This window comes from Achroia grisella, unplaced genomic scaffold, assembly GCF_030625045.1.
Source record: "Achroia grisella isolate CSIRO2021 unplaced genomic scaffold, CSIRO_AGI_Agris_v1 utg461, whole genome shotgun sequence".
NCBI classification, from domain to species: domain Eukaryota; kingdom Metazoa; phylum Arthropoda; class Insecta; order Lepidoptera; family Pyralidae; genus Achroia; species Achroia grisella.
In genome coordinates, this window is record NW_026712871.1 from 2,091,650 (window position 1) to 2,115,862 (window position 24,213).

The window sequence follows — 24,213 nt, forward strand, 5'->3', positions numbered from 1 at the left end:
AAATGACAGATGTTTAGGAGCGAAATTTTCCAAATCAAAGGCTGTATTCAAAGATTCGTTATTGTTTTGTGCTCTGCTCCTAAACAACGAATTAATAATTCGTCTTTCGATAAATCTTCGAAAACCGGTTTGATAGCATCTTGGACTTGCGGAATTAGAGGTGGTTTATCGTGATGAAATTGGTCCAGTTCATTATTAGCTTCAGCCTTACGCCATACTGTCTTCGCCTTCTGGACAAAATTGATGCTGAGGGTTTTCATCAGAAGATAGGATGAACATTTCCACTCGTACTTCCTTTCCGTCCGAAATTTCATTATGAAAAAAAATAATTTGTATTGTTGCTCTCTTCGACAGTTCAACCAAGATCTAAAATAACTTATATAAAATATTATAACAATAGAAATTTCTGTTTAAGTCTGTAGAAACGTGTCTAAACTTGTATAAACAAATATATTAATAAAAGGAGGCCAGGTATAAAGCCGACGGTACACAATAAGCCCGGTCTCTAACTGCCAACTCACCGCTCCGAACCGGATTTTCTTTTACCTGCTGTATCTTTAAAACGACTTCGAATTTTCTAAAATCGCTTTACTACCGTATTCTAGAAATGTTAAGGGAGCAATTTATGAAAAAAAAAAACGATTTTTTCAACCCATCTCATAGGAAGACCCCCTTAAAAGAACCATTTCATTCCTTAAAATAATTACTCACTAAACGATTACTTGAATGACGAGCGTGCATGGCAATAGTTGTTCATGCACAGGATTTTCATTTAATGTTAAACATAGACACCTATATAAATATACATTGTAAATAAAAATAAGCTGGCTTATAAAAAAACAAGTAATTCAATTGAGTTTCTTGCCAGTTCTTCTCAATTGGATCTATATACAGAACTGGACGGTATGGAAAAAATATAATGTAAATTTGACGTTCATAAGCGGCTGAAATGACCTATTAGGATAAAATTTTATGATTTTTGAATTTGAAAATTTGAAATTTATTATAATTACAAAATCGTATTGTCTATATTTGGTAGAGGGAGATGTCGCACTGTGATGTAGTGTATATTAAATTCGTTGACAATGATGACTGGTTCATCCCTCATACTCGTGAACGAGTGCTGCTTGTAGGGAATGATCTGTAGGTAATGAACAATGATTGGACTATACTTTTGACAAAGTTATAATAGCATATGCTAGTCACCCTATTATCCCAAATTTGAATTTAAAAATGAATCTGTATTATTGTAAACAATATTTGAAAAGAAAACGAGCTGAGTTTCTTGTCAGCTGTTCTGAGATAACTGACTGTAGATTTGACATATCATAAGAGTCTGTAAAAGACCTACATAAATATAGATATTTTGGTAGCTGTTCTGAGCTTAGCTGACGGTAGATTTGTCATATCACAAGGTTTGATTTGATTTGAACATTTAATTTCAGATCGTTGTCTGTAGCGCAATGCCTGGACTTTTTGATTTTGGTGAGTTTTTCCTACTAATAGAACTGTATATATATATACGATTATTTTAATAATAATAAATAACCCTGGACAATTAACATAGCGCCATCTAATCCCACCGTAAGCAGAGCTTGTTATGGGTACTAGACAACTGATATAAATACTTAGATATATATTTGACGACCTCGGTGGTCTAGCGGTCTAGGAAACCGCTTTATGTCCGATGGTCGCGGGTTCGATTCCTCGCACGGTACAAACATTTGTATTCATGAGTATGATTGTTTGTATCGGTCTGGGTGTTTTCTATGTATAAAATGTATCTATGTATTTGTATCAGTTATCTAGTACCCATAACACAAGCTTTAGCTAGCTTAACTTGGGTCTAGATGGCGCTGTGTGAATTGTCCTGAGATTATTATATATTTTTTGTAAATACATAAACACTCAGACTGCTACAAACAGTTATGCTAAATAATACAAATATTTGCACCATGCGAGGAATCGAACCCGCGATTATCGGAAGTAAAGTGGGGAATATAAATTGTCATATTTTGGTGTCGGCCAGATTTCAAGTTACGACCTTCCGGGTGTATTTCAGGGTAGAGAACCATCAAGCTACAAAGGTTTCTAAAATGACAACTGTTTGTTAAATATTAATGTTCATAGATAAAATATATTATAAACTAGCTGTTCACGCAACTTCGTCCGCGTGGAATTTATTTTTATACCTTTTTTTTTAAATTATAACCTAAACAAAAAAGAGGTTAGTAGTCTTAATTACTCCTTATTACATCAGCTGCCAATAAAAGAGCCGGAACAAACAGGCAGACAGACAAAAATTGTAAAAATGTTATTTTGGTGTATGTACCGTATTTATATATTTATATTCATACTAGCTGTCCCGGCAAACGTTGTTTTGTCATTAAATTAATAACGCTATAAAAAAATAGGGGTTGATGATAGAAGGGTGAAAATTAAGGATTGTATGTAGTATCATAAAAAAATAGATACTAAAAATTTAGTATAAAAAATAAAAAAAATATTGTGGTGGACTACCCCTAACATTTAGGGGGATGAAAAATAGATGTTGGCCGATTCTCAGACCTACTCAATACGCTCACAAAATTTCATGAGAATCAGTCAAGCCGTTTCGGAGGAGTATGGGAACGAAAACTGTGACACGAGAATTTTATATATAAGATATATGTAGTAAAAACGGTTATTTAAATATTACAAACAGATTATATTTATATGTATAGGTATGTTATGTATAATGTAATTATAATACACTATGATTATTTCTGTTTATTCATTCCATCATGCGCCATCCACCATGTTCTTTTCTCCTCTACCCAAAGGTCTGGAAGAGATCGCTTAAGTGATACTCCTCCTCCTTTTGTATCTACATACATACTATATCAGGGATATATGGGAGCTCCGACCCCGTAACCGAAACTATCGGATATCCGATATAAAAATATATTCGTAACCGTAACCAAATCCGAAATAAAAGTTTCGGATAATATCGGATAGGGGCGAAGCCTAATTGAGACACGTTATGTAACCATTTTATTAGCTATTTGTATTTTACTTCTGAAATTCCTTAAAAAATTAATATCCGTAACCGAAATTATCCGAAACTAACGGATAATCCGAAATTTCATATCTGCATCCGTATCCGTATCCGGTATAATAATCATTTCTATATCCGAAACCTATCCGTATCCTAAATTTCATATCCATAACATCCCTGATGAATATTGTTCTGTTCTTTATTTTATTGGACATAAAGAGTTATATATAAATATAAATTAACTATCTATTGCAGATCCATTTAAAGACGCACCGGACCCAAAGGAAGCTAAATCATTGGATGATTTGTCAGCGATAAAGAAATTGGCGGAAAAAATAATCGAAGGCGCCTTCAAGAGTCCCGTCGAAGGCGAGAAAATTCCCAATCCAGACGATTTCAAGAAATTCTTAAAAGACTTAAAGAAACTTACTACTCCCAAACCGGGTAAAACTACTACGCCATGTCCGGATGCGACAACGACTGGAAGCACTACTAGTGCTACTACTACTACATCATCAACGACACCTGCTACAACCACATCGGCTACGACAACAACATCGGCTACAACAACCACACCGGCAACAACAACATCGGCTACAACAACCACACCGGCTACAACAACATCGGCTACAACAACATCGGCTACAACAACACCGGCTACAACAACACCGGCTACAACAACATCGGCTACAACAACATCGGCTACAACAACGTCGGCTACAACGACTGAATCTTGCACAGCCCCCACTCCACCCTCCAAAATTCCGCCAAAATTGAAAGACCACTCTCCGATTGACAAATTTTTGAATCCAATAAAAGGTGCGGCGAAAGCAATAGGATCTGTGTTTTAAATGCAAATGTAATAATTACAACACCCGTTGATATGTGACGATAGAAATATTGTTTTATTTAATAATTAAAGAGAACAAAACGATTGAAATCTCTTTTAATGATTAGCCTAAGAAAACTATTTTTTTTTAATCTTTTTGACACCTCGGTGGTCTAGCGGTGTAGCACACCGCTTTACGTCTGGTCGCAGGTCGATTCCTCGCACGGCACAAACATTTGTATTCATGAGTATGATTGTTTGTATCGGTCTGGGTATTTTCTATGTATAATATGTATGTATTTACGAAAAAAAAATTATCTATGTATTTGTATCAGTTGTCTAGTACCCATAACTCAAGCTTTAGCTAGCTTAACTTGGGTCTAGATGGCGCTGTGTGAATTGTCCTGAGATTATTATTATTATTATTATTCATCTAAATTTATCCTGGGATTTTGGTTTTCAAACATGTCAACACCATATTACAAACTAATCGGAAATTCTTAAAAATAGAACAGAATAGAATAGAATAGAACATCCTTTATTCAAATAAACTTACATTCAAGCACTTTTGGACAGTCATCACATTTTTTTTTAATCTACCGCCCATTCGGAAACCTTTCTCATCACAAGAAGAACGAGCAAGAAACTTGCATGTTGCTCTTTTAAATAATTTTATTGTTACTTTACATTTTTAAGTTGAAGTGTGTGAATACAAACCACCAATTAGCACTAATTCAATTAAATACTGAAATAGAAAAAATACTAACTGGTTAAACAATTAATAAGAGGAAATCAGTCAGTGATTAGAGCAGACCAGTCCCTACAAGCAGCATCCGTTCACGAGTAAGACGGATGAGCCAACCATCACTGCGCTCGACCGTATTTTGTTTATTAAATAATAGACAATCAAATAATTACCAACTACGAGGGATATAGATAATATATAGATATTAAATTGCTTTTATCAGAGCACACAAACAGCGCAATATCAGTAGTTTTTACTGAATGACAATGAAATGGTGCACCCGCCTGCGCTAACGGTTTACGCGGGCACCAGTGGATGATGATAAGATGAGCATGAGGTCAGGTCAGTTAGCACATCATGACAAATTCACCAAGAATTTATCACCATGGTTTCCAGGGGGAACCGCGTGGAGGTCAAGGTCAGGTGGCACCAAACCAAAGGAAGGACTTATGGAGCGCCTGAAGGCCACCGCCTGACGGATACGACTTTATTCTGAGGGCACCGCTAGGGGTTTGAACCTCGACTCAGGCAGTCGTAATATCGATCCCCGTTTGAATTGGACGGGGGATCGATCGGAGGGGGTTACAAATTGTGTAGAATGATATAATAGTAACATTACAGTATATTTTCATCAACAACATAACAGCAACTTAAACAGTAAATCCCGATGTGTGAGCTGCAGCAATAGATCCTTAGATATCTCTTTGGTGACCATCATTGTAATAGTTATCTACGGAAAACTTATTCAATAAAATGTCCTAAACTGGTCTTAAACAATGTGAAATTATAAACAGTTTGAAATGTAATGGTAAAATATTAAACAATTACATATTGATATTAACAAATTCAATTTCAAAATATCTTTATTCATGTAGATCTATTACAGACTCTTAAGATATGTCAAATCTACCGTCAGTTCAGAATGATTTCGAAATGAAAACTGACAAGAAACTCTCAGCTCGTATTCTTTTCAAATTAATATAACTATTGTGAATTTAATTTATTGTGTTGCTTCTGAAGATGTTGTAGGTACTGTCGTAGTTGGTGCTTCTATAATATTGCTCTCATCAGTTCCTTCAGTTGCTGGTGGAGTAATTTTTTCCTCAGTAAGATTTGAGATTTGATGTTCTGATGTTGTTTACAGTTCTAAAGTTGTTAATGGTTTTATCGTAGTTGGCGCTTCTGTAGTATTACCCTCATCAGATCCTTCAGTTGCTGGTGGTGTAGTTTTTTCCTCAGTGAGATTTGAGATTTGGTGTTCTGATGTTGTTTACGGTTCTAAAGTTGTTAATGGTTTTGTCGTAGTTGGCCCTTCTGTAGTATTACTCTCATCAGTTCCTTCAGTCGTTGGTTGTGTAGCTTTTTCCTCATTGGGATTTGGTGTTGTATTGGCTTTATCTACAACGGACTTTAAAAACTTTTTGATTGGACAATCGTGCGATAGTTTTGAGATATTCCCATGGAGAATGTCGTGGGCGAACTCCTTTAAACGTCTACGTTTTTCTTTTATTGCCTCGTGTTTATGTTGTAGCAAATCATATGGATCCTTTGACAGATTCCTCAGGAAGTGTTTGAATTCTGGTGATTTAAGTATTTCTGCGTCTGATTTCGGTGCACTAATCTTTCCACTAAGTACGTCATCGGCGTATTTGCTCAGTTTTGCTAAATTGACATTGGTAATGTCTGATGGTGCATCTTCTGGTTTATCGTCGTCTGATGGCGCATCTTTTGGTTTATCGTCGTCTGATGGTGCATCTTTTGGTTTATCATCGCCTGATACATGTGGTTTATGACCAAATATATGGGGCTTATGTTTGTTATCTGTAAATAAAAAAACCCAATTAGTTCATTATATGAGATATATATTTGCTAGTTTCTTCTTTATAAGGAGACCTTTTAGAAAGTAGTTCATCGATGTAGGATATCTCTGTCTCGCCTATTTGCAGCCAAGCAGCTTGCTGAGTCTGAATGTTTTCTAAGTGCATAGTGGATCTATTTAAAAAAATATCTATATATTTCTAACAGTTGCCCAGTATACAAGCTCTGCTTAGCTTGCGACTAGATGGCGCTGTGTGAGTTGTCCTGAGATTATTATATTATTACTATTATACTTACCGTGTAGGAATTCTTCGCGAATAGGATTCAATGGTGCATCGTCATCACATATTTCTGGAGCATTATAATGCTTAGAACTTTGTAAGAATTCTTCGCGTATAGGATTCAAAGGTGCATCATCGTCAAATATTCCTGGAGCAGCAACGGTGGCGGTCACCTGAAGAAAGCAAACATCATTACGATCCGTGTAACACGTATAACTCATCGCGCCAATATACAGTCGGTGGTCTAGTGGTTTAGCACACCGCTTCACTATCCGATGGTCGTGGGTACGATTCCTCGCACGGTACAAACATTTGTATTCATGAGTATGATTGTTTGTATCGGTCTGGGTGTTTTCTATGTATAATATGTATTTATTTACAAAAAAAAATGTATCCATGTATCTATATCAGCTTGGGACTGGATGGCGCTGTGTGAATTGTCCTGAGATTATTATATTATTATTATTATACATCCGTCATACTCGTGAACGAAGATGTGTTTAATCACTATGACTGTTAAATATGCTTAATTATTAGAATTTGTAACAACTTGTTAATTTTAACAATGTAGTTATAACTGTTTCACGTCGTTCCGTTGCCGTTGCCTGTACATGGAGTAAAGTAAATAGGTTAAAAAAATACTTTGGCGCCAAAATGTTGAAAAAAAATTAAAAAATAGATAATGAAAGAACTAACATATTATGGATTACTCGTGTCACAATGTTAGTTACCATACTCCTCCCAAACGGCTTGTACGATTTTTATGAAATTTTATGTACATATTCAGTAGGTCTGAGAATTGGCTACTATCTATTTTTCATACCCCTAAGTGATAAGGGTTTTGCACTATATACTAGTATATTTTTATATTTATATTTTTTTTAATATGTATCATATAAAAATACATACAACCCTAAATTTTCACCCTTATAACGTATTAATTTATATGGCAAAACAACGTTTGCCGGGACAGCTAGTATATATATATATATAAGTTTACGATTTATGAATTGCTAACAAAATCAACTCACCAAATATATCAAACAGCCTATGGTGAAATACATTTTTCTTCTTGAATTGTAAACAGTATACCACTTGCTATTCGTTTTCGGGAAAAATCCATGTGTTAGAACAAACTATCGTATTTTTATACCGAATTTAGTTCAATATTGACGTATTTTAGTATTTAAAGGGTTCAATAAAGTTGTTAAAAGAACCATTTCATTCCTTAAAATAATTACTCACTAAACGATTACTTGAATGACGAGCGTGCATGGCTATAGTTGTTCATGCACGGGATTTTCATTTAATGTTAAACATAGACACCTATATAAATATACATTGTAAATAAACTGGCTTTTAAAAACAAGTAATTCAATTGAGTTTCTTGCCAGTTCTTCTCAGTTGGATATATATACCAAACTGCACGGTAGGAAAAAAAATAAAATTATAATGAAAAAATTTGATGTTCATATGCGGCTAAAATGTCCTGCATGAATAAATGATTCTTGAATTTGAATTTGAATGCTTGCGTAATATATAACTCATTACATAACAATATATCTACTTATTTAAGTATGTAGATTAAGTTTACAGAGTACTTTATTATATATTTACAGAAATAGAAATAATCTTCATTCCAATAAACTCATTACGAGCACTTTTGAATAGTCATATTTTGATTGTACCACTATTCGGAATGCAGATTCATTACAAGAAGAATGAGCAAGAAACTTGTGTGCTGCTATTTTGAATAGATGTTTTTTTATATAAACAATTACAGTACAACAAGTAAGAGGCATGCGATAATCAACATAGAAATCGCTACACACTCATTATTAGTGTAATCAGATAATATTGTCAGTGCTATGGATTTAAAGTTTTTCTATAAAAACATTATTATCGTTAACGATTTCTTCAATTTTATAGTAAGCTTTTTTGCAAAGGAACTGTTTTATTTGACATTTAAATCTTCTTTCTGGCAGATTTATAACAGACTCTGGTATTTTATTTATCTAAACATTATTCTTAACGAATTCTTTAATTTTATAGTAAGGTTTTTTTTAGGTTTATATTTACATTACAAACACATATATCAATTGAATTATCAAACACGGTAAATAAATAGTTGTCATATTTATTTGTATTTTATTTATCTAAACATTATTCTTAACGAATTCTTTAATTTTATAGTAAGGTTTTTTTTAGGTTTATATTTACATTACAAACACATATATCAATTGAATTATCAAACACGGTAAATAAATAGTTGTCATTTGTATGTCATGGCTACAAATAAGTTTGGTGTGCACCAGCGAGACGGTACTTCACGGCGGCCATCACTTGCAATTATACAAGGCGCAGATCCGGCCGCATATGGAATACTGTTATCTCTGGGCGGGAGCACCACAATTCCAGCTACTTTCATTTGACCGCATTCAGAACCGAGCAGCCAGAATAATTGGTAATTAACGTCTATGTGACAGACTCGACCCATTGGCTCTGCGGCGAGATATTGCATCTCTGTGCATTTTGTACCGTGTTATATCACGGGGAGTGTTCTGAGGAATTGTTCGGATGTATACCAGCTGCTGTACTCCAAATTTATGTATATGTATAGACTAGTTACTCGCCCCGGCTTCGCACGCACATATATTTCATATATATATAAATCTTCCTCTTGAATCACTCTATCTATTAAAAAATCCGCCTCAAAATCCGTTGCGTAGTTTTAAAGATTTAACCATAAATAGAGACAGACAGCGACAGCGACTTTGTTTTATACTATGTAATAATGATTAAGACAACAGCCAATAATGAAAATATGAAAGGAGCTGTATTGTGTACAATTTAATTCAACTTTTATTTAAAACATTTTTTCATAGTTCTTACCTTAAACGAGTTATTTAAAAAAAAGCGTTTTTCAACCCTTTATCTAAATTTTTCATCCCTTTCCTTAAACCAAAATCCCTTTCCTTAAACCAACTTAAATCAAAACTTCTTTTCGAATATTATAATTCGTGTATTTACTCACGGACATATTATTTTATATTGCGCCATTTTTTTTATATTGGTCACATCATGTTTAATTTAAAATTTTACTACACTAGCTCGGTGCAAAAGTTTATATCAACTGGTATAAAAAAAACTCGGGTACGGAACCCGGAATGAGAAAAACGATCTCACACTTGGATTGTTTTCATAATTACATATCTAATAAAATTATTTAAACAGCTGCCACTAAATTGGCACAAATTATAGGAATTTTTAAGGTTACTATCATATAATAGGTATAGGTATATATGCTAATGAGACATACGTACGTAGAAGATATACATACATATAAATAGGTACTATATTTTTGTAGATATAGTAAATAAGATTTTTTGTATACCTAAGTACTAGCTTTTGCCCGCATTTTCGCTCGCGTTAATTTATCCCTTTAGGGGTGGAATTTATCAAAATCCTTTCTTAGGGGATGCCTACGTCATAATAGCTTTATGCATGCAAAGTCCCAGCCCGATCGGTTTAAAATTAACAAAGTTTCATACAAACTTTCATCCCCTATTTTATCCCCTTGGGGGTAGAATTAGCCAAAATCCTTTCTTAACGGATGCCTACGTCATAACATCTACCTGCATGCCAAATTTCAGCCCGATCCGTCCAGTGGTTTGGGCTGTGCGTTGATAGATCACTATGTCAGTCACCTTTGAGTTATATATATTTTAGATGTATATTTTTTTGCTGAATTTCTTCAGTTCTTCTCGTCTCGATATCATTCCGAAATGATGGTAAATTTGATATAAGAGCCTGTAATATACCTACATCGGTGTTTCCCGATTAGTGGTACGCGTACCCCCAGGGGTACGTGTGGCTATCAGTAAAAACAAGAACAATTTCCAAAACATTATTTTAATAATAATAATCTCGGGACAATTCACACAGCGCCATCTATACCCAAATTAAGCTGGCTAAAGCTTGTGTTATGAGTACTCGATAACTGATACAAATACATAGATATCTTTTTCGTAAATACATATTATACATAGAAAGCACCCAGACCGATACAAACAATCATACATCATGAATACAAATGTTTCTGCCGTGCGAGGAATCGAACCCGCGACCATCGGACGTAAAGCACTAGCGAGGTCGTCATATTTTATAACGATCATAATCGTAAAAGTACGGAGCACTGTACAATCTGACCGACCGTGCGCAATCCCGCGCCTGCCGCATCTCAGCTGCCCCCGTTATTAATGTTATTTTGTTATTAACACCGACTTTTTTTTATTTATCACTAGCTGTGCCCCGCTGTGTCACCCGCGGCTTAAGCCCATCTGTCAATCCAGGGTGTCAGCGTCAGTTACCTGTGTACCAAATTTCATTTCAAATAGGTTCAGGCGTTTTTTAGCGCCCTCTCCGATTGATCCCCCATCCAATTCAAACGGGGATCGAAATTACGACGGGTTGAACTGAGCTTCGAACACCTAGCGGTGCCCTCAGACTAAAGTCGTATCGGTCCGACGGGAGTTGATCTTCAGCCACTCCATAAGTCCTCCTTTGGTTTTGAGTGCCATCTGCACTCGCCCACTATCGTCCGGTGAAGCAGTAAAGGCCAGCTGCGGACGATATCATTATAATTGGGGGTAGGGGATTGTTAGTAATGGGGACTGTTTACCCCATTGCTAGCAATATACCATGTCAGGTTGACCTCCACGGGGTGCCCTCAGACTAAAGTCGTATCCGTCCGACGGGAGTTGCCCTTAAGCCACTCCTTAAGTCTTTCCTTTGGTTTTGAGTGCCATTTGCACGCCCCATATCGTGAGGTGCACACCAGTGCCCCCGATCGCCCCACCGATCGATACCCCGTCCAATTCAAACGGAATCGAAATTACGACGGCTTGAACTACTAAGTAGCGGTTCCTTCAGACTAAAGTCGTATCCGTCAGACGAGAGTTGCCCTTCAGCCACTCCTTAAGTCTTTCCTTTGGTTTTGAGTGCCATCTGCACGCCCCATATCGTGAGCTTCGAACACCTAGCGGTACCCTCAAACTAAAGTCGTATCAGTCCGACGGGAGTTGATCTTCAACCACTCCATAAGTACTTCCTTTGGTTTTTAGTGCCATCTGCATGCATATCGTGAGGTGAAGCTAAAAAGGCCAGCGCGGCGACCAGTCAGAGTAGTCCTTCTCTTCTGCTTAACTCTGTCCTACTTTATGTGGGCTCCCCTAATTTTGCGACGCCAAGACAACTGCCCTGCTGCAGAATTTTAGACGACTATGGGAGTTCGCGCATCAGTGGCATAGGAGGCTGAGCAGGTCGGAGAGGATGACCCGTGGAGCGGCACCAGGAAGCAAAGAAGACATTCGGGAGTATCCGGAAGATGGTGTGCTGCTCGGCACCGAAGTCTCAACTGCTGTTGCTGTGGAGTCCACTGCCCGAGAAAGGGGAGAAAGTGCACTAGGGACAACAGGAAGAAGAACTGCTGTTGCTGTGGAGTCCACGAAAAGGGGAGAAAGTGCTAGGGACAACGAAAACTAGGGGGAGAAAGTGCACTAGGGACAACAGGAAGAAGATGGAGTGCTGCCCGGCACCGAAGTCTCAACTGCTGTTGCTGTGGAGTCCACTGCCCGAGCAAGGGGAGAAAGTGCACTAAAGACAACAGGAAGAAGATGGAGTGCTGCCCGGCACCGAAGTCTCAACTGCTGTTGCTGTGGAGTCCACTACCCGAAAAAGGGGAGAAAGTGCACTAGGGACAACAGGAAGAAGATGGAGTGCTGCCCGGCACCGAAGTCTCAACTGCTGTTGCTGTGGAGTCCACTGCCCGAGAAAGGGGAGAAAGTGCACTAAAGACAACAGGAAGAAGATGGAGTGCTGCCCGGCACCGAAGTCTCAACTGCTGTTGCTGTGGAGTCCACTGCCCGAGAAAGGGGAGAAAGTGCACTATGGACAACAGGAAGAAGATCGCGTGCTGCCCGGCAACGACGACTCAACTGCTGTTGCTGTGGAGTCCACCCCAGAAAGACAACAGGAAGAAGAAGTGCACTAGGGACAAGCACTAGGGAATGTAGATTAAATAACTTATAGAGAGTCAAGAGAGATGAGCGAAAGCGCACATCCCGCGTTTCGGCCAGTATAACCATGAGGTTGGAATGGCCATGGGTTGGTTGGAGGGTGTGCCCCGGGTTGTCAAGTCCGGCGATTTTTCCGTAACGATAAGTTTAGTGGTTTATTTAATTGGGCTGGAGGATGTCCTCTACCCTTTACGTTCTGATAATGTTAAGACTTATCACATAACCCTAGTCACTACGCATTCCATTGCCATAACATTACAGTCCAAAAAAAAAATAACTGTCATTCACAAATAAGAATGAATACAGAAAAATAATAAGCAAATTATTTATGGTCGTGTGTCATGAATTGCGTAAATCCAGTATGGCGTACGATTTGCGTCATTCATAAAAGCATAGACAATACGAAAATATGGCGTTTGTAATCAACAAAAATACTGTTGCTAATCACACATTACGTATCCAATTACGCATAATAATAAATATTAGTATTAATAATATTCAGGTATTCAAAACAATTAAATTAATAACAATGAGCGTATGTCATCGTTTTTAAACAAAATTAAATATAATGTGAAAATAGTATGTTACAATATACTTATCGTTACATACTATTTTCGTGTTCGTGATCGTGTGTTATAACGCACTTGCGTTATAAGGGTTATAACACACCGATGGCGAGGGCGTTATAGAGCCGAGTGTGTTAAATAAGCACGTATATCCTACTACATTTTTCGACATATTTCATCTATACATCTATACATATAAATAAAATTGGAGTGACTGTTTGTAATATTGAAATAACCGTTTTTTTACTACATGCATGTGAATATATATACGGGACATATACCAAAATAACATTTTTTATAATTTTTATCTGTGTCTGTCGGTCTGTTTGTTCTGGCTAATCTCTGAAACGGCTGGACCGATTTTGTAGCTGATGTAATAAGGAGTAACTTAGGCTACTGTTATTTTAGAAAAACTCTTTTATTTTAGAATAATAAAGTTAAATTCCACGTACGTTCGCGGGAACAGCTAGTCGTTTAACAAAACAAAATAAATATAATGCGAAAATAGTATGTTACGATATAAGTGCGTTATAAGGATTATAACACACGATCCGATGGCGATAAGCACTACATTTTTCGACATATTTCATCTATACATTCTATACATATAAATAAAATTGGAGTGTCTGAAATAACCGTTTTTACTACATGCATATGAATATAAATACGGTACATATGCCAAAATAACATATTTTACAATTTCTGTCTGTCTGTTTGTTCCGGCTAATCTCTGAAATGGCCGAACAGATTTCGACGGGACTTTTTTGGCAGGTAGCTGATGTAATAAGTAGTAACTTAGGCTACTTTTATTTTAGAGAAATAAAGTTAAATTCCACGCGAACGAACGCGGGCACAACTAGTAGGCTATAAATTACATGCGGGTGAATCCGCGGGCCCAGCTAGTAAGGATTATTTCTATTCATGCATACGTCAGAAGAAGGTGTAATCCAAAAGTTGCTGATGATTTAATTAAAAAACAAAATACATTTTACTTACATTTAATCCTGATTTACATTTACAATGATTTTCATATATATGTATTTATAAATGTACAAAATATGCACGCTTAATAATTAACAAATTATAGATCGCATGCCCACCGGTGACTCACTTTACTAAAGTAAATTTACACGTTCGGACCGGGTAATCACCGGTGGGTCACTTTATTAAAGTAAATTTACACGTTGAGACCGGGTGATCACCTGTAGGTCACTTTATTAAAGTAAATTTACACGTTGGGACCGCGTGATAACTCGTGGGCACTAATTAAAATAAATCTAGGGTTAAATAATGTCTACCTCAAATTATTGTACACTAAAAACATATTTAAAAAATAATATGTAACCTATATATATAAAAATAATCTATACATATAAATAAAATTGGAGTGTCTGTTTGTAATATTGAAATAACCGTTTTTTACTACATGCATATGAATATTAATACGGTACATACAATATATACATACATAAATAACATTTTTTACAATTTTGTCTGTCTGTCTGTCTGCAGGTCTGTTTGTTCCGGCTAATCTCTGACTTTCTTTGGCAGGTAGCTGATGTAATAAGGTGTAACTTAGGCTACTTTTATTTTAGACAAAATTCTTATATTTTAGAACAATAAAGTTAAATTCCACGCGGACGAAGTCACGGGAACAGCTAGTTAAGAATAAAAGTGCAGGTTGTAGGGGTTTTGTTCCTACACTTGTTGATAATGATAATTGATATTGATAATGTACGGGGATGATAAATAAAAGATAGGTCCCGTAGTGACTGCTTGATGTTATACACTGATTTATTGTATAGTAATATATTTTTTTTTTATTTTTTTTATTTATTTAACTTTAATGCACACAATATAATATATAGTGTAGTACATTTGGCGGACTTAACACCATGCGGCATTTTCTACCAGTCAACCATTGGTGGTGCAGAGAATAATTGTTGGCGGTGCAAAATTATAAACATAAACAAAATGCAACAAAATATAAATATATATATATATATATATATATACTAGATAACATAAATATATACAATAATATATGTATAGTGAAATGATATATGCTACGTAAGTGATAATTTATAAATATATTATTATTATGGTACGGTGTTCCGTACACAGGTTCCTATGTGAGAATAAGATTTTTCAATGAACGGCGCTGCCACCCTTCAATGTGATACCCTCACCCAAGTCACTGGTGTACGCATGGCGCTGGCTGCTGGAGGCTGTGCGGCCACGCTCGAGCCAAGAGCGATCACATGCGCACTATACGGGTATGTACCACCGTCGATGGTGCTCTCATGGACAACTACTTGGTCTAATTTAAATTCAAAAAACTTTTATTCATGTAGGACATTTCAGCCGCTTGTGAACATCAATTTTTTTTACATTACAATTTTTCCCTACAATTACCATCAAACGTGTTAAACATAATAATACAACAGATTCAAAGACTAGCGCAATAAGACTTTAAGGAAATAATAACAATAATAATAATCTCAGGACAATTCACACAGCGCCATCTAGACCCAAGTTAAGTTAGCTAAAGCTTGTGTTATGGGTACTGGACAACTGATACATATACATAGATATATTTTTTTTTTTTGTAAATACATACATATTATACATAGAAAACACCCAGACCGACACAAACAATCGTACTCATGAATACAAATGTTTGTGCCGTGCGAGGAATCGAACCCGCGACCATCGGTCATAAAGCGGTGTGCTAGACCACTAGACTACCGAGGTCGTCAAAATAACAAAAAGGTTAGTCGACATCACAGAAGACCGAAGAGCTGGCAGCTACCTCGGACAAAGAATTAGTCTAGCCATTCAAAGAGGGAACGCTGCCAGTATCTTCAGAACCTTTCCTAAAGGGACGCCTTTTAATAATATATTTTAGTTACTATATTATATATTTTAAGCTTTTTAATTTTAGGTTCTTAGTTATACAATTAGGTTAATAGCTCTTGTTGAAGTATAATACGACATGACAAATACGGATGCAGGTGCAATTGATCGCATTTATTATTTCCAGCGCATACAACTGTTGCATATTTTTCTTCTTTTGTGGATGATAATGGAATGATGCACCCGCCTACAGTAACGGTTCACACAAGCGGGGCTCCAGTGGAGGATTATAAGATGAACACCAAGTCAGATCAATTAGGTAATCGACACTCAATTACAAACAACTTAATATAAAATGAACATAAACAATATGACTCACACGAAACATAAGTAAAAAACTTAAAAACAATAAATTACTTTAGTATGTGTTTGCTTAATAGTGTAATTTGAATGTGTAATAAAAAACAGATTCAAATATACCGAGCGAAATGTGGACAAGTGTTGCGGTGACCACCGCGACCACATTGGACAGTAATAATAATATAATAATAATAATATAATAATAATAATCTCAGGACAATTCACACAGCGCCATCTGGACCCAAGTTAAGCTAGCTAAAGCTTGTGTTATGTGTACTAGACAACTGATAATAATAATATAATCAGGACAATTCACACAGCGCCATCTAGACCCAAGTTAAGCTAGCTAAAGCTTGTGTTATGGGTACTAGATAACTGATACAAATACATTTATTTTCATTAATACATAGACAACACACAGACCGATACAAACAATCATACTCATGAATATTCCACTATTCTAACACGAGATTTACTGTTGCTATTGTGTTGTAGACGAAAATTTACTGTAAAGTTACTATTATGTTATCAAACACTATTTTATTGTTTTGGATGAATTTTTGTGGCGTGAGAGGAATCGAACCCGCGACCATCGGAAGAAAGGCGGTCTACTAAACCACTAGACCACCAAAGTCATCAAAACATTGGAAATAAAAGAACATCACGAATGTATTCAAAGTTACTTTAATTATGACCAGCTACTCGCCCCTACTTCGTCCTGGTATACCTGTATTATATATATAAACCTTCCTCTTGAATCACTCTATCTATTGTGGACTTCGTAGTATATTGCTGGCCACTTAAAAGCTAATTTTTTACCTTTAAAAAGTATTGTATAAATTTGATTTGTTAATTTTGTGACATAAGAAAATATATGATGTTATTTTACTCTTTTTTGCATCGATTTATTTTTACATAATTATAGAGTAGATGCAATAGCTTTCTGCACATAAAGAACCGACATACAAACAATACATAATATATTATCCACCACATAAACTATTAAAAAACAGCTTCAAAATCCGTTGCGTAGTTTTAAAGATTTAAGCATACATAGGGACATACAGCGACAGCGACTTTATTTTATACTATGTAATAATAAAGAACTAAAATATTACGGAACAGAACATGATCAAACTTTTATCGTATAACATTTAAAGCACTAGCGTCTTATAAAAACAGTATCATCTAAATTTCTCCTCAGTTTTCCTATTTGAACCAAATAAAACAGTCAAAAGAACTTCGTTTTTAGAATTTAGAATATAATAGAAATTCATTTATTCAAATAAACTTACATTGAAGCACTTTTGAATAGTCATCACATTTTTTTTAATCTACCGCTCATTCGGAAACCTATATCATCACAAGATGAACAAGCAAGAAACTTGCGTGTAGCTCTTTTAAAAATTGTTATTGTTACTTTACATTTGTAAGTTGAAAACTACCAATTAGCACTAATTCAATTAAATACTCAAATAGAAAAAATACTAAATATACAACCAAATGGTTAAACAATTAATAAGAGGAAGTCAGTCATAGAGATTAGAGCAGACCAGTCTATACAAGCAGCACCCGTTCACGAGTATGACGGATGAGCCAGCCGAACAGTTGAGAATAGCTTCATATTGTTTCTTAAATTGATTAAACAGGTTTATTAGTAATTACATAAATATTACATTGTGACTGCTGACTGCGTATTCAGCTAGGGACCTCGAGGCCCCGCTCTGCCGCCATATTGTTCTAATTATTTACTATTATTCTTGTACTATGTACATTTCTTGTGATATACTTGGTGCATTATCGTCGTATTTCACTTCTGAAACAAAGAAGAACAGAATCTATATATATAAATAAAGAGTGTCTGTTTGTAATATTGAAATAATCGTTTTTACTACATGCATATGAATATACATACACCAAAATAACACTTTTTACAATTTTCGTCTGTCTGTTTGTTCCGGCTAATCTCTGAAATGGCTGGACCGATTTTGACGGTTTTATTGGCAGGTAGCAGATGTAATAAGGAGCAATTTAGTTTAGAAAATACAGATATAGTAGTATTACTAATAAATACGATCCGTACGATACGTATCCGATATAAAAAATATCCGTAACCGTAACCGAATCCGAAATAAGATTGTAAAAGTTTCGGATTATATCGAATAGGGGCGAAGCCTAATTGAGACACGTTATGTAACCATTTTATTAGCTATTTGTATGTTCCATTTGAAATTCCTTAAAAAAATAATATCCGTAACCGAAATTATCCGAAACTAACGGATAATCTGAAATAATTTAATATCCGTATCCGGTATAATAATCATTACTATATCCGAAACCCATCCGTATCCGAAATTTCATATCCATAACATCCCTGATGAATATTGTTCTGTTCTTTATTTTATTGGACATAAAGTGTTATATATAAATATAAATTAACTATCTATTGCAGATTCATTTAAAGACGCACCGGACCCAATAGAAGCCAAATCATTGGATGATATTTCAGGGATAAAGAAATTGGCGGAAAAAATAATAGAAAGCGCCTTCAAAAGTCCAGTCGACGCATACGTATCCGGTATAATAATCATTCCTATATCCGAGACCTATCCGTATCCGAAATTTCATATCCATAACATCCCTGATTAGTATTATATTTATAACTGTTTCTCCAGTACTGTATACTGTAACGAAATTTAGACTCCACCAGATTGTGTGATAAATACAATATACATACCTAATGTGTTATGATTCCCCTTCAACTTGAAGATGTGATGTTTTAGAAGGACATTATTGAAGAACTCCTCACCACATGAACACATATGTCTTTTTATTTGCATTACTTTCGGCATCTCATGCTCTGTTATATGCAATTGCATTTTATTCCGAGTTGTACATATCTCCCTACACAAGATGCATATATACAGATTATTCCACAATGGCAATCCATTAATAACGTATGGAGAATGGAATTTCTTCTTCATGACACCTTTAACTGGTATATAATACTTAGTGAAATCACCTGTGTACTGACTCTGGAATTTCTTATGTGTGAGCAAGTGAGAGAGGTAGTTAGTCTCCTTCTTTGTCTCATAAGCACACATGTTGCAGTGGTAATACTTTGTGTGCATTTTTAGATGCTCCAACAAGTCCTGTCTACTGGTACACTTGTCTAGACATATCGGACAGAGTGTTATGCTTTTGAATTGGTGCAACTCGAAATGTCCGTATGCTAACGTAGGTCTGGTTGTTTTGAGGCATTTCGGACATTGTATGCATGTTTTTCTTGACTTTGGATAGTGTTTCTTCTGTATATGAGCTGCTAATAGGAGCTTATTAAAGAAGATGTAAGAACAGTAGTCGCAGACGTAAATTTGACGCTCGACTCGCGTAGCATTCTTGGAGCTTAATAAATGTTCCACTTTGATGTGCTCGAGCAACGTTTTGCGGTCGGGCTGCTCTCTTTTGCATGTCTGAAATAAGAATAATCAATATTTACTATTATTTATTGTTCTAATGATCTTAAATGTATTTTCTTTATATAATTGTTATATTTTATAAGAACTTTTGCCTTATTAATTTTTATACCTTCATTCAAATTCAAAATATCTCTATTCATGTAGGTCTTACAGACTCTTATGATGTCAAATATAATGTCACTTCGGAATGATTTCGAGATGAGAATACCTGACAAGAAACTTAGCTCCTATTCCTTTCAAATAAATGTTGTATGTATGTAGACCTACATGAACATAGATATTTTTTTTATTATTTGAGGGGTATTGTTACAAAGTGTAACAATTTTTTTTTTGTTCCTGGTTTATCCGCAATCAGTATGTCTACTAATCAGGTTTTAGTTGGCCAATAGCAATAAGTCTGCTGTCCATTGAGTGCAAGACTTCTTATTTAATGATGCCCTCCGGCATACTTTCAGGAATTAACCTGTAAACTGAGCGGGACATATAAATATGTCAAACATCAAACTTTTGTGTATGTGTAGGACATATGTATACCTACATTTTTGAAATTTCTGCTGCACCCTAGAAACTGGAGCGGGTGGAATATTTCATATCAAATATATATATAAATATTAAATTATATTGTGCTGATGACAGGTCCTAGTGAGAGACAGTGCCTGTTATATGCTGCATAATTAAAAAAGGAATTCTCCGGTTAAGAACTTGAGTGTTGATTATCGAAATGCAGTAGAAATGTATGTATATTTTCGGGGGTTGTCAGTTAGTAACCTCTGAGTAACTAACTAATGAAGTAACAATGACAATATGGTTATTTTACATGCACTTAAAGTGGAATAGAGTGGTGTGTGAGAGATATCAGCTAGATCTCCCTACAATCTTCTACAGACAGGTCGAGATCTTTTATCTCAGCCTGTCTAGAACCATGTAAATTTCAATACTAGAATTTGTACCTAAAGCTGCACTAGCAGGCTTCTACATGATTTGTGTGGGCAGGGAACACAAGCGGTGAAGATGAGTATTGATGTATGTCCACAAGGGGCATCTTAAACCTACACCCAGGTTATACTTAACCCATTCCTTCCCATGGTCCTATATTTAGGACACTATATTATTTCTTTTTTTTTTCTCTTTTCTTATCTGCAATCAGTCCCGGAACTATGAGCAGATTTTTTGGGTGTGGGATCTAAGAATAGAGTGTCCACCCCAGCGGGAGAATCTACTCCTTAAGCATACTACAAACATTACACAATGTCGCTTCTTTTTAGTCGCTTGGGGTAAAGTATTTGTAGTAATTGAGCAGCCAGTTGATTCGGGTGGTCACTATATGGACACTATATTTAATTTTTTTTTCAACAAACTATGTATTTATACTATAGCTACTGATGAAATTTGTATTTTAAAATATTTTATCTATTAAACTACTTTTTTGGTAGTAATACATACTTTAATACATATTATAACTTTTTCTAATGTATTAAGACCTTAATCCTATTACATTGATGCTTGGGAAGTAATGGGTTAAGTCCTGGTCACTAGTTAGAGATCTTCTCTGCCACATAATGTACCAGAACAATTATAACAATAATGTCAGGACAATTCACACAGCACCATCTAGACCCAAGTTAAGCTAGCTAAAGCTTGTGTTATGGGTACTAGATAACTGATAATAATAATAATAATCTCAGGACAATTCACACAACGCCATCTAGACCCAAGTTAAGCTAGCTAAAGCTTGTATTATAGATAACTGATACAAATACATAGATATTTTGTTTCGTAAATACATATTATACATAGAAAACACCCAGAACGATACAAACAATCAGACTCATGAATGCAAATGTTTGTGCCGTGCGAGGAATCGTACCCGCGGTCATGGGAGTAAAGCGATGTGCTAGACCACCGAGGTCTTCAAACAATGACGCTAAGTTCGTCACAAAATAATTAATACTTACATAACAAACAATTTTGTTCCTATTATTCAGCAATTCGCACAGTAAGTCTGGATGCATGGAGTTACGATGTATTTCCAACTCGGTCTCACTGCACCAACCACCATCGTCACACATATCACAATTGTAATATACATGTGATGAATTTGTTTTCTCCACATTAATCCGATAAGCTTCGGATCGAAACATGTTTTACGGCAACTCAGTTACTCCATTTTTCTATTAATAAATATTATGAAGTGTATAAATGCAAACTATATTGTTTAACGACGATATAACAACAGGCAGAGCAGAGGTAGTTGTGGAATATTAGATCTATTAATTGGTATCTAACACTAATTTATTAATTTTATTATGTACAAGAAAATAGATATTAATATGTCAGCGAAAGTAAACTGCAAGTTTTTTTTTTATTATTTTTTAAGACTATAGATAGAAGTGGTTCCGTTAAACAAATTATAATACAAGAATCACTTTTAAATTTAAATCTGTCAAATAGTTTCAGTAAAATAATTGATAAAAAAAAATCATAGTTAATAGTGAATATGTATAACTTTAAGGGAATGAAATAAGAAAAATCTGAGAATATATTCTGCAAGAGGAAACGTTTTGCTATTGTTCTTTTGTAATGTCACTAAATTACTGACAACTATCAAAATCAAGGCTTAGTACAAACTTGTATGAGTATTAAAATATCCTCAAAGACTAGTGTTACTAACGACCAAGGAACATACTAACGACATTTGTCTCGTTTGTGTAAACTCGGCAAGGAAAAACGCACAAGTAATTTAAAAGTTGGTATTTTAATTAAAATAATACATAAAAAGACAAGTTTACTTTAAAAAAAAAAGACTCAATGAAAATAATTCGCTCACATTTTAGCTTCATTTACGAAGAAAGTTGAGTAATTTAAAAGGTAATTTTCTATTAAAACGGGTAATAATATAAAACGGCAACATTAGTACGTGTTATGAATTGCATAATATAGCAACACTGAGTGGGACTGTGCGTATAGACGGGATGCAATTTCATTGAGGAAAAGATAACATCACATAGGTAGTTGACGCCATCTATAGGATTTCACCTAAAACAAAACAAAGATAATGTAAGATACTAATAATAACATGCACCTCTGCAGTTACACAGATATATTCCAAATTGTTAAACGTCATCTAATGTATGTTTGCTTACTTGCGATAAGATCAATAATTCTTGTGTAAATTTCTTAGTGCAACAAAAAGTTTATAACTAAATTCAAATTCAAAATATATTTATTCATATAGGTCAATTACAGACTCTTATGATATGTCAAATCTACCATCATTTCGGAATGATTTCGTGATGAAAAGAACTGACAAGCCACGCAACTCATATTCTTTTCAAATAAATGTAAAATTAAAATTTTAAATAAATAAACATTGATTTTCGTGGACAAGTTTCATCTGTCTCTCACGGTATTACACATATTTTAGCTATAGTTTTAGTTAGTATCTCATGATTGTTATTACAAAAATAGTGTTTTTTAATATTTAAGTTATTCAGCATTACGATTTTTTTGTTTTTATTGCTTGCGACTACAGTAATTCGCTGGCGAGATAAATTCAATCACAATCAATAACATATACAAAAATCTGATTGATACAAATTAAGACACAGTGTGTATCACACTATTAATATAGATATCGCCCCTGTACACAATTACATATTTTAATTATAGGGGTAAACTATAGATGGCGTCAGTTCGAAGGTTTTGGTACAAATTGGAAATAGACAAGAATTCCGTTCAGCAAGATTTTACTTCTAAACTTTTTTTAAATACTGTACTAGGCATAGACCAAAAATGAAAAAGTTTTAGTAAAAATTTTAAATTGTATTGTTTGTGTAACACACAATGAAATAACTTGATACTAAAATTTCTTTTTTGTGCTTGTGATGACAAATTTACTATAATATATTAATCAGAGTAAGAATGTTTGTTTAATTTACTCTAATAATTTTCACCATATAAGCTTGTTCGAAGGTACAAATTCTGTAATAAATTCCATGATCGTTCATTATAAACACTGATACAATTTGGTAAGTTTAAAAAGAAACATTCATGTCTATTCATAAAACACTAAAAACAAAAATAAAAAAAAACATGTTTTACCTCATCTAGAATGCCAGTCACAAATATATCAATTGTAAAGCATCTATAGATGTAGCAAAGTAAT

At 34.9% G+C, this 24,213-nt stretch overlaps 3 protein-coding genes across 4 annotated transcripts; 1 reads left to right on the forward strand and 2 right to left on the reverse strand.

Moving 5' to 3' along the window:
* Nucleotides 1-1,450: 1,450 nt before the first annotated feature.
* LOC131845274 (integumentary mucin C.1-like) lies at nt 1,451-3,888 on the forward strand. The gene is made up of 2 exons (XM_059194314.1): nt 1,451-1,485; nt 3,293-3,888. The coding sequence occupies exons 1-2, from the start codon at nt 1,464-1,466 to the stop codon at nt 3,886-3,888; spliced, it is 618 nt and encodes a 205-aa protein (XP_059050297.1). The 5' UTR covers nt 1,451-1,463.
* A 1,884-nt stretch (nt 3,889-5,772) lies between these two features.
* On the reverse strand, nt 5,773-18,305 carry LOC131845275 (uncharacterized; the record flags this gene model as incomplete). The annotated part of the gene is made up of 3 exons (XM_059194315.1): nt 5,773-6,432; nt 6,727-6,883; nt 18,246-18,305. Coding segments are annotated over 3 exons (768 nt in total), but the record flags the coding sequence as incomplete, so codon positions are not given.
* On the reverse strand, nt 18,014-22,379 carry LOC131845231 (zinc finger protein 142-like). Of its 2 annotated transcripts, none has more exons than XM_059194272.1 (3): nt 22,004-22,379; nt 19,307-20,042; nt 18,014-18,382 (listed from the first exon to the last, which is right to left on the reverse strand). In XM_059194272.1, exons 1-3 carry the CDS (start codon nt 22,187-22,189, stop codon nt 18,324-18,326), a joined length of 981 nt encoding a protein of 326 aa, XP_059050255.1. In that variant the 5' UTR covers nt 22,190-22,379; the 3' UTR covers nt 18,014-18,323. The 2 variants fall into 2 exon arrangements, with proteins under 2 accessions (XP_059050255.1, XP_059050254.1); XM_059194271.1 differs by having other exon boundaries at nt 18,014-18,385.
* Between the last annotated feature and the right edge of the window lie 1,834 nt (nt 22,380-24,213).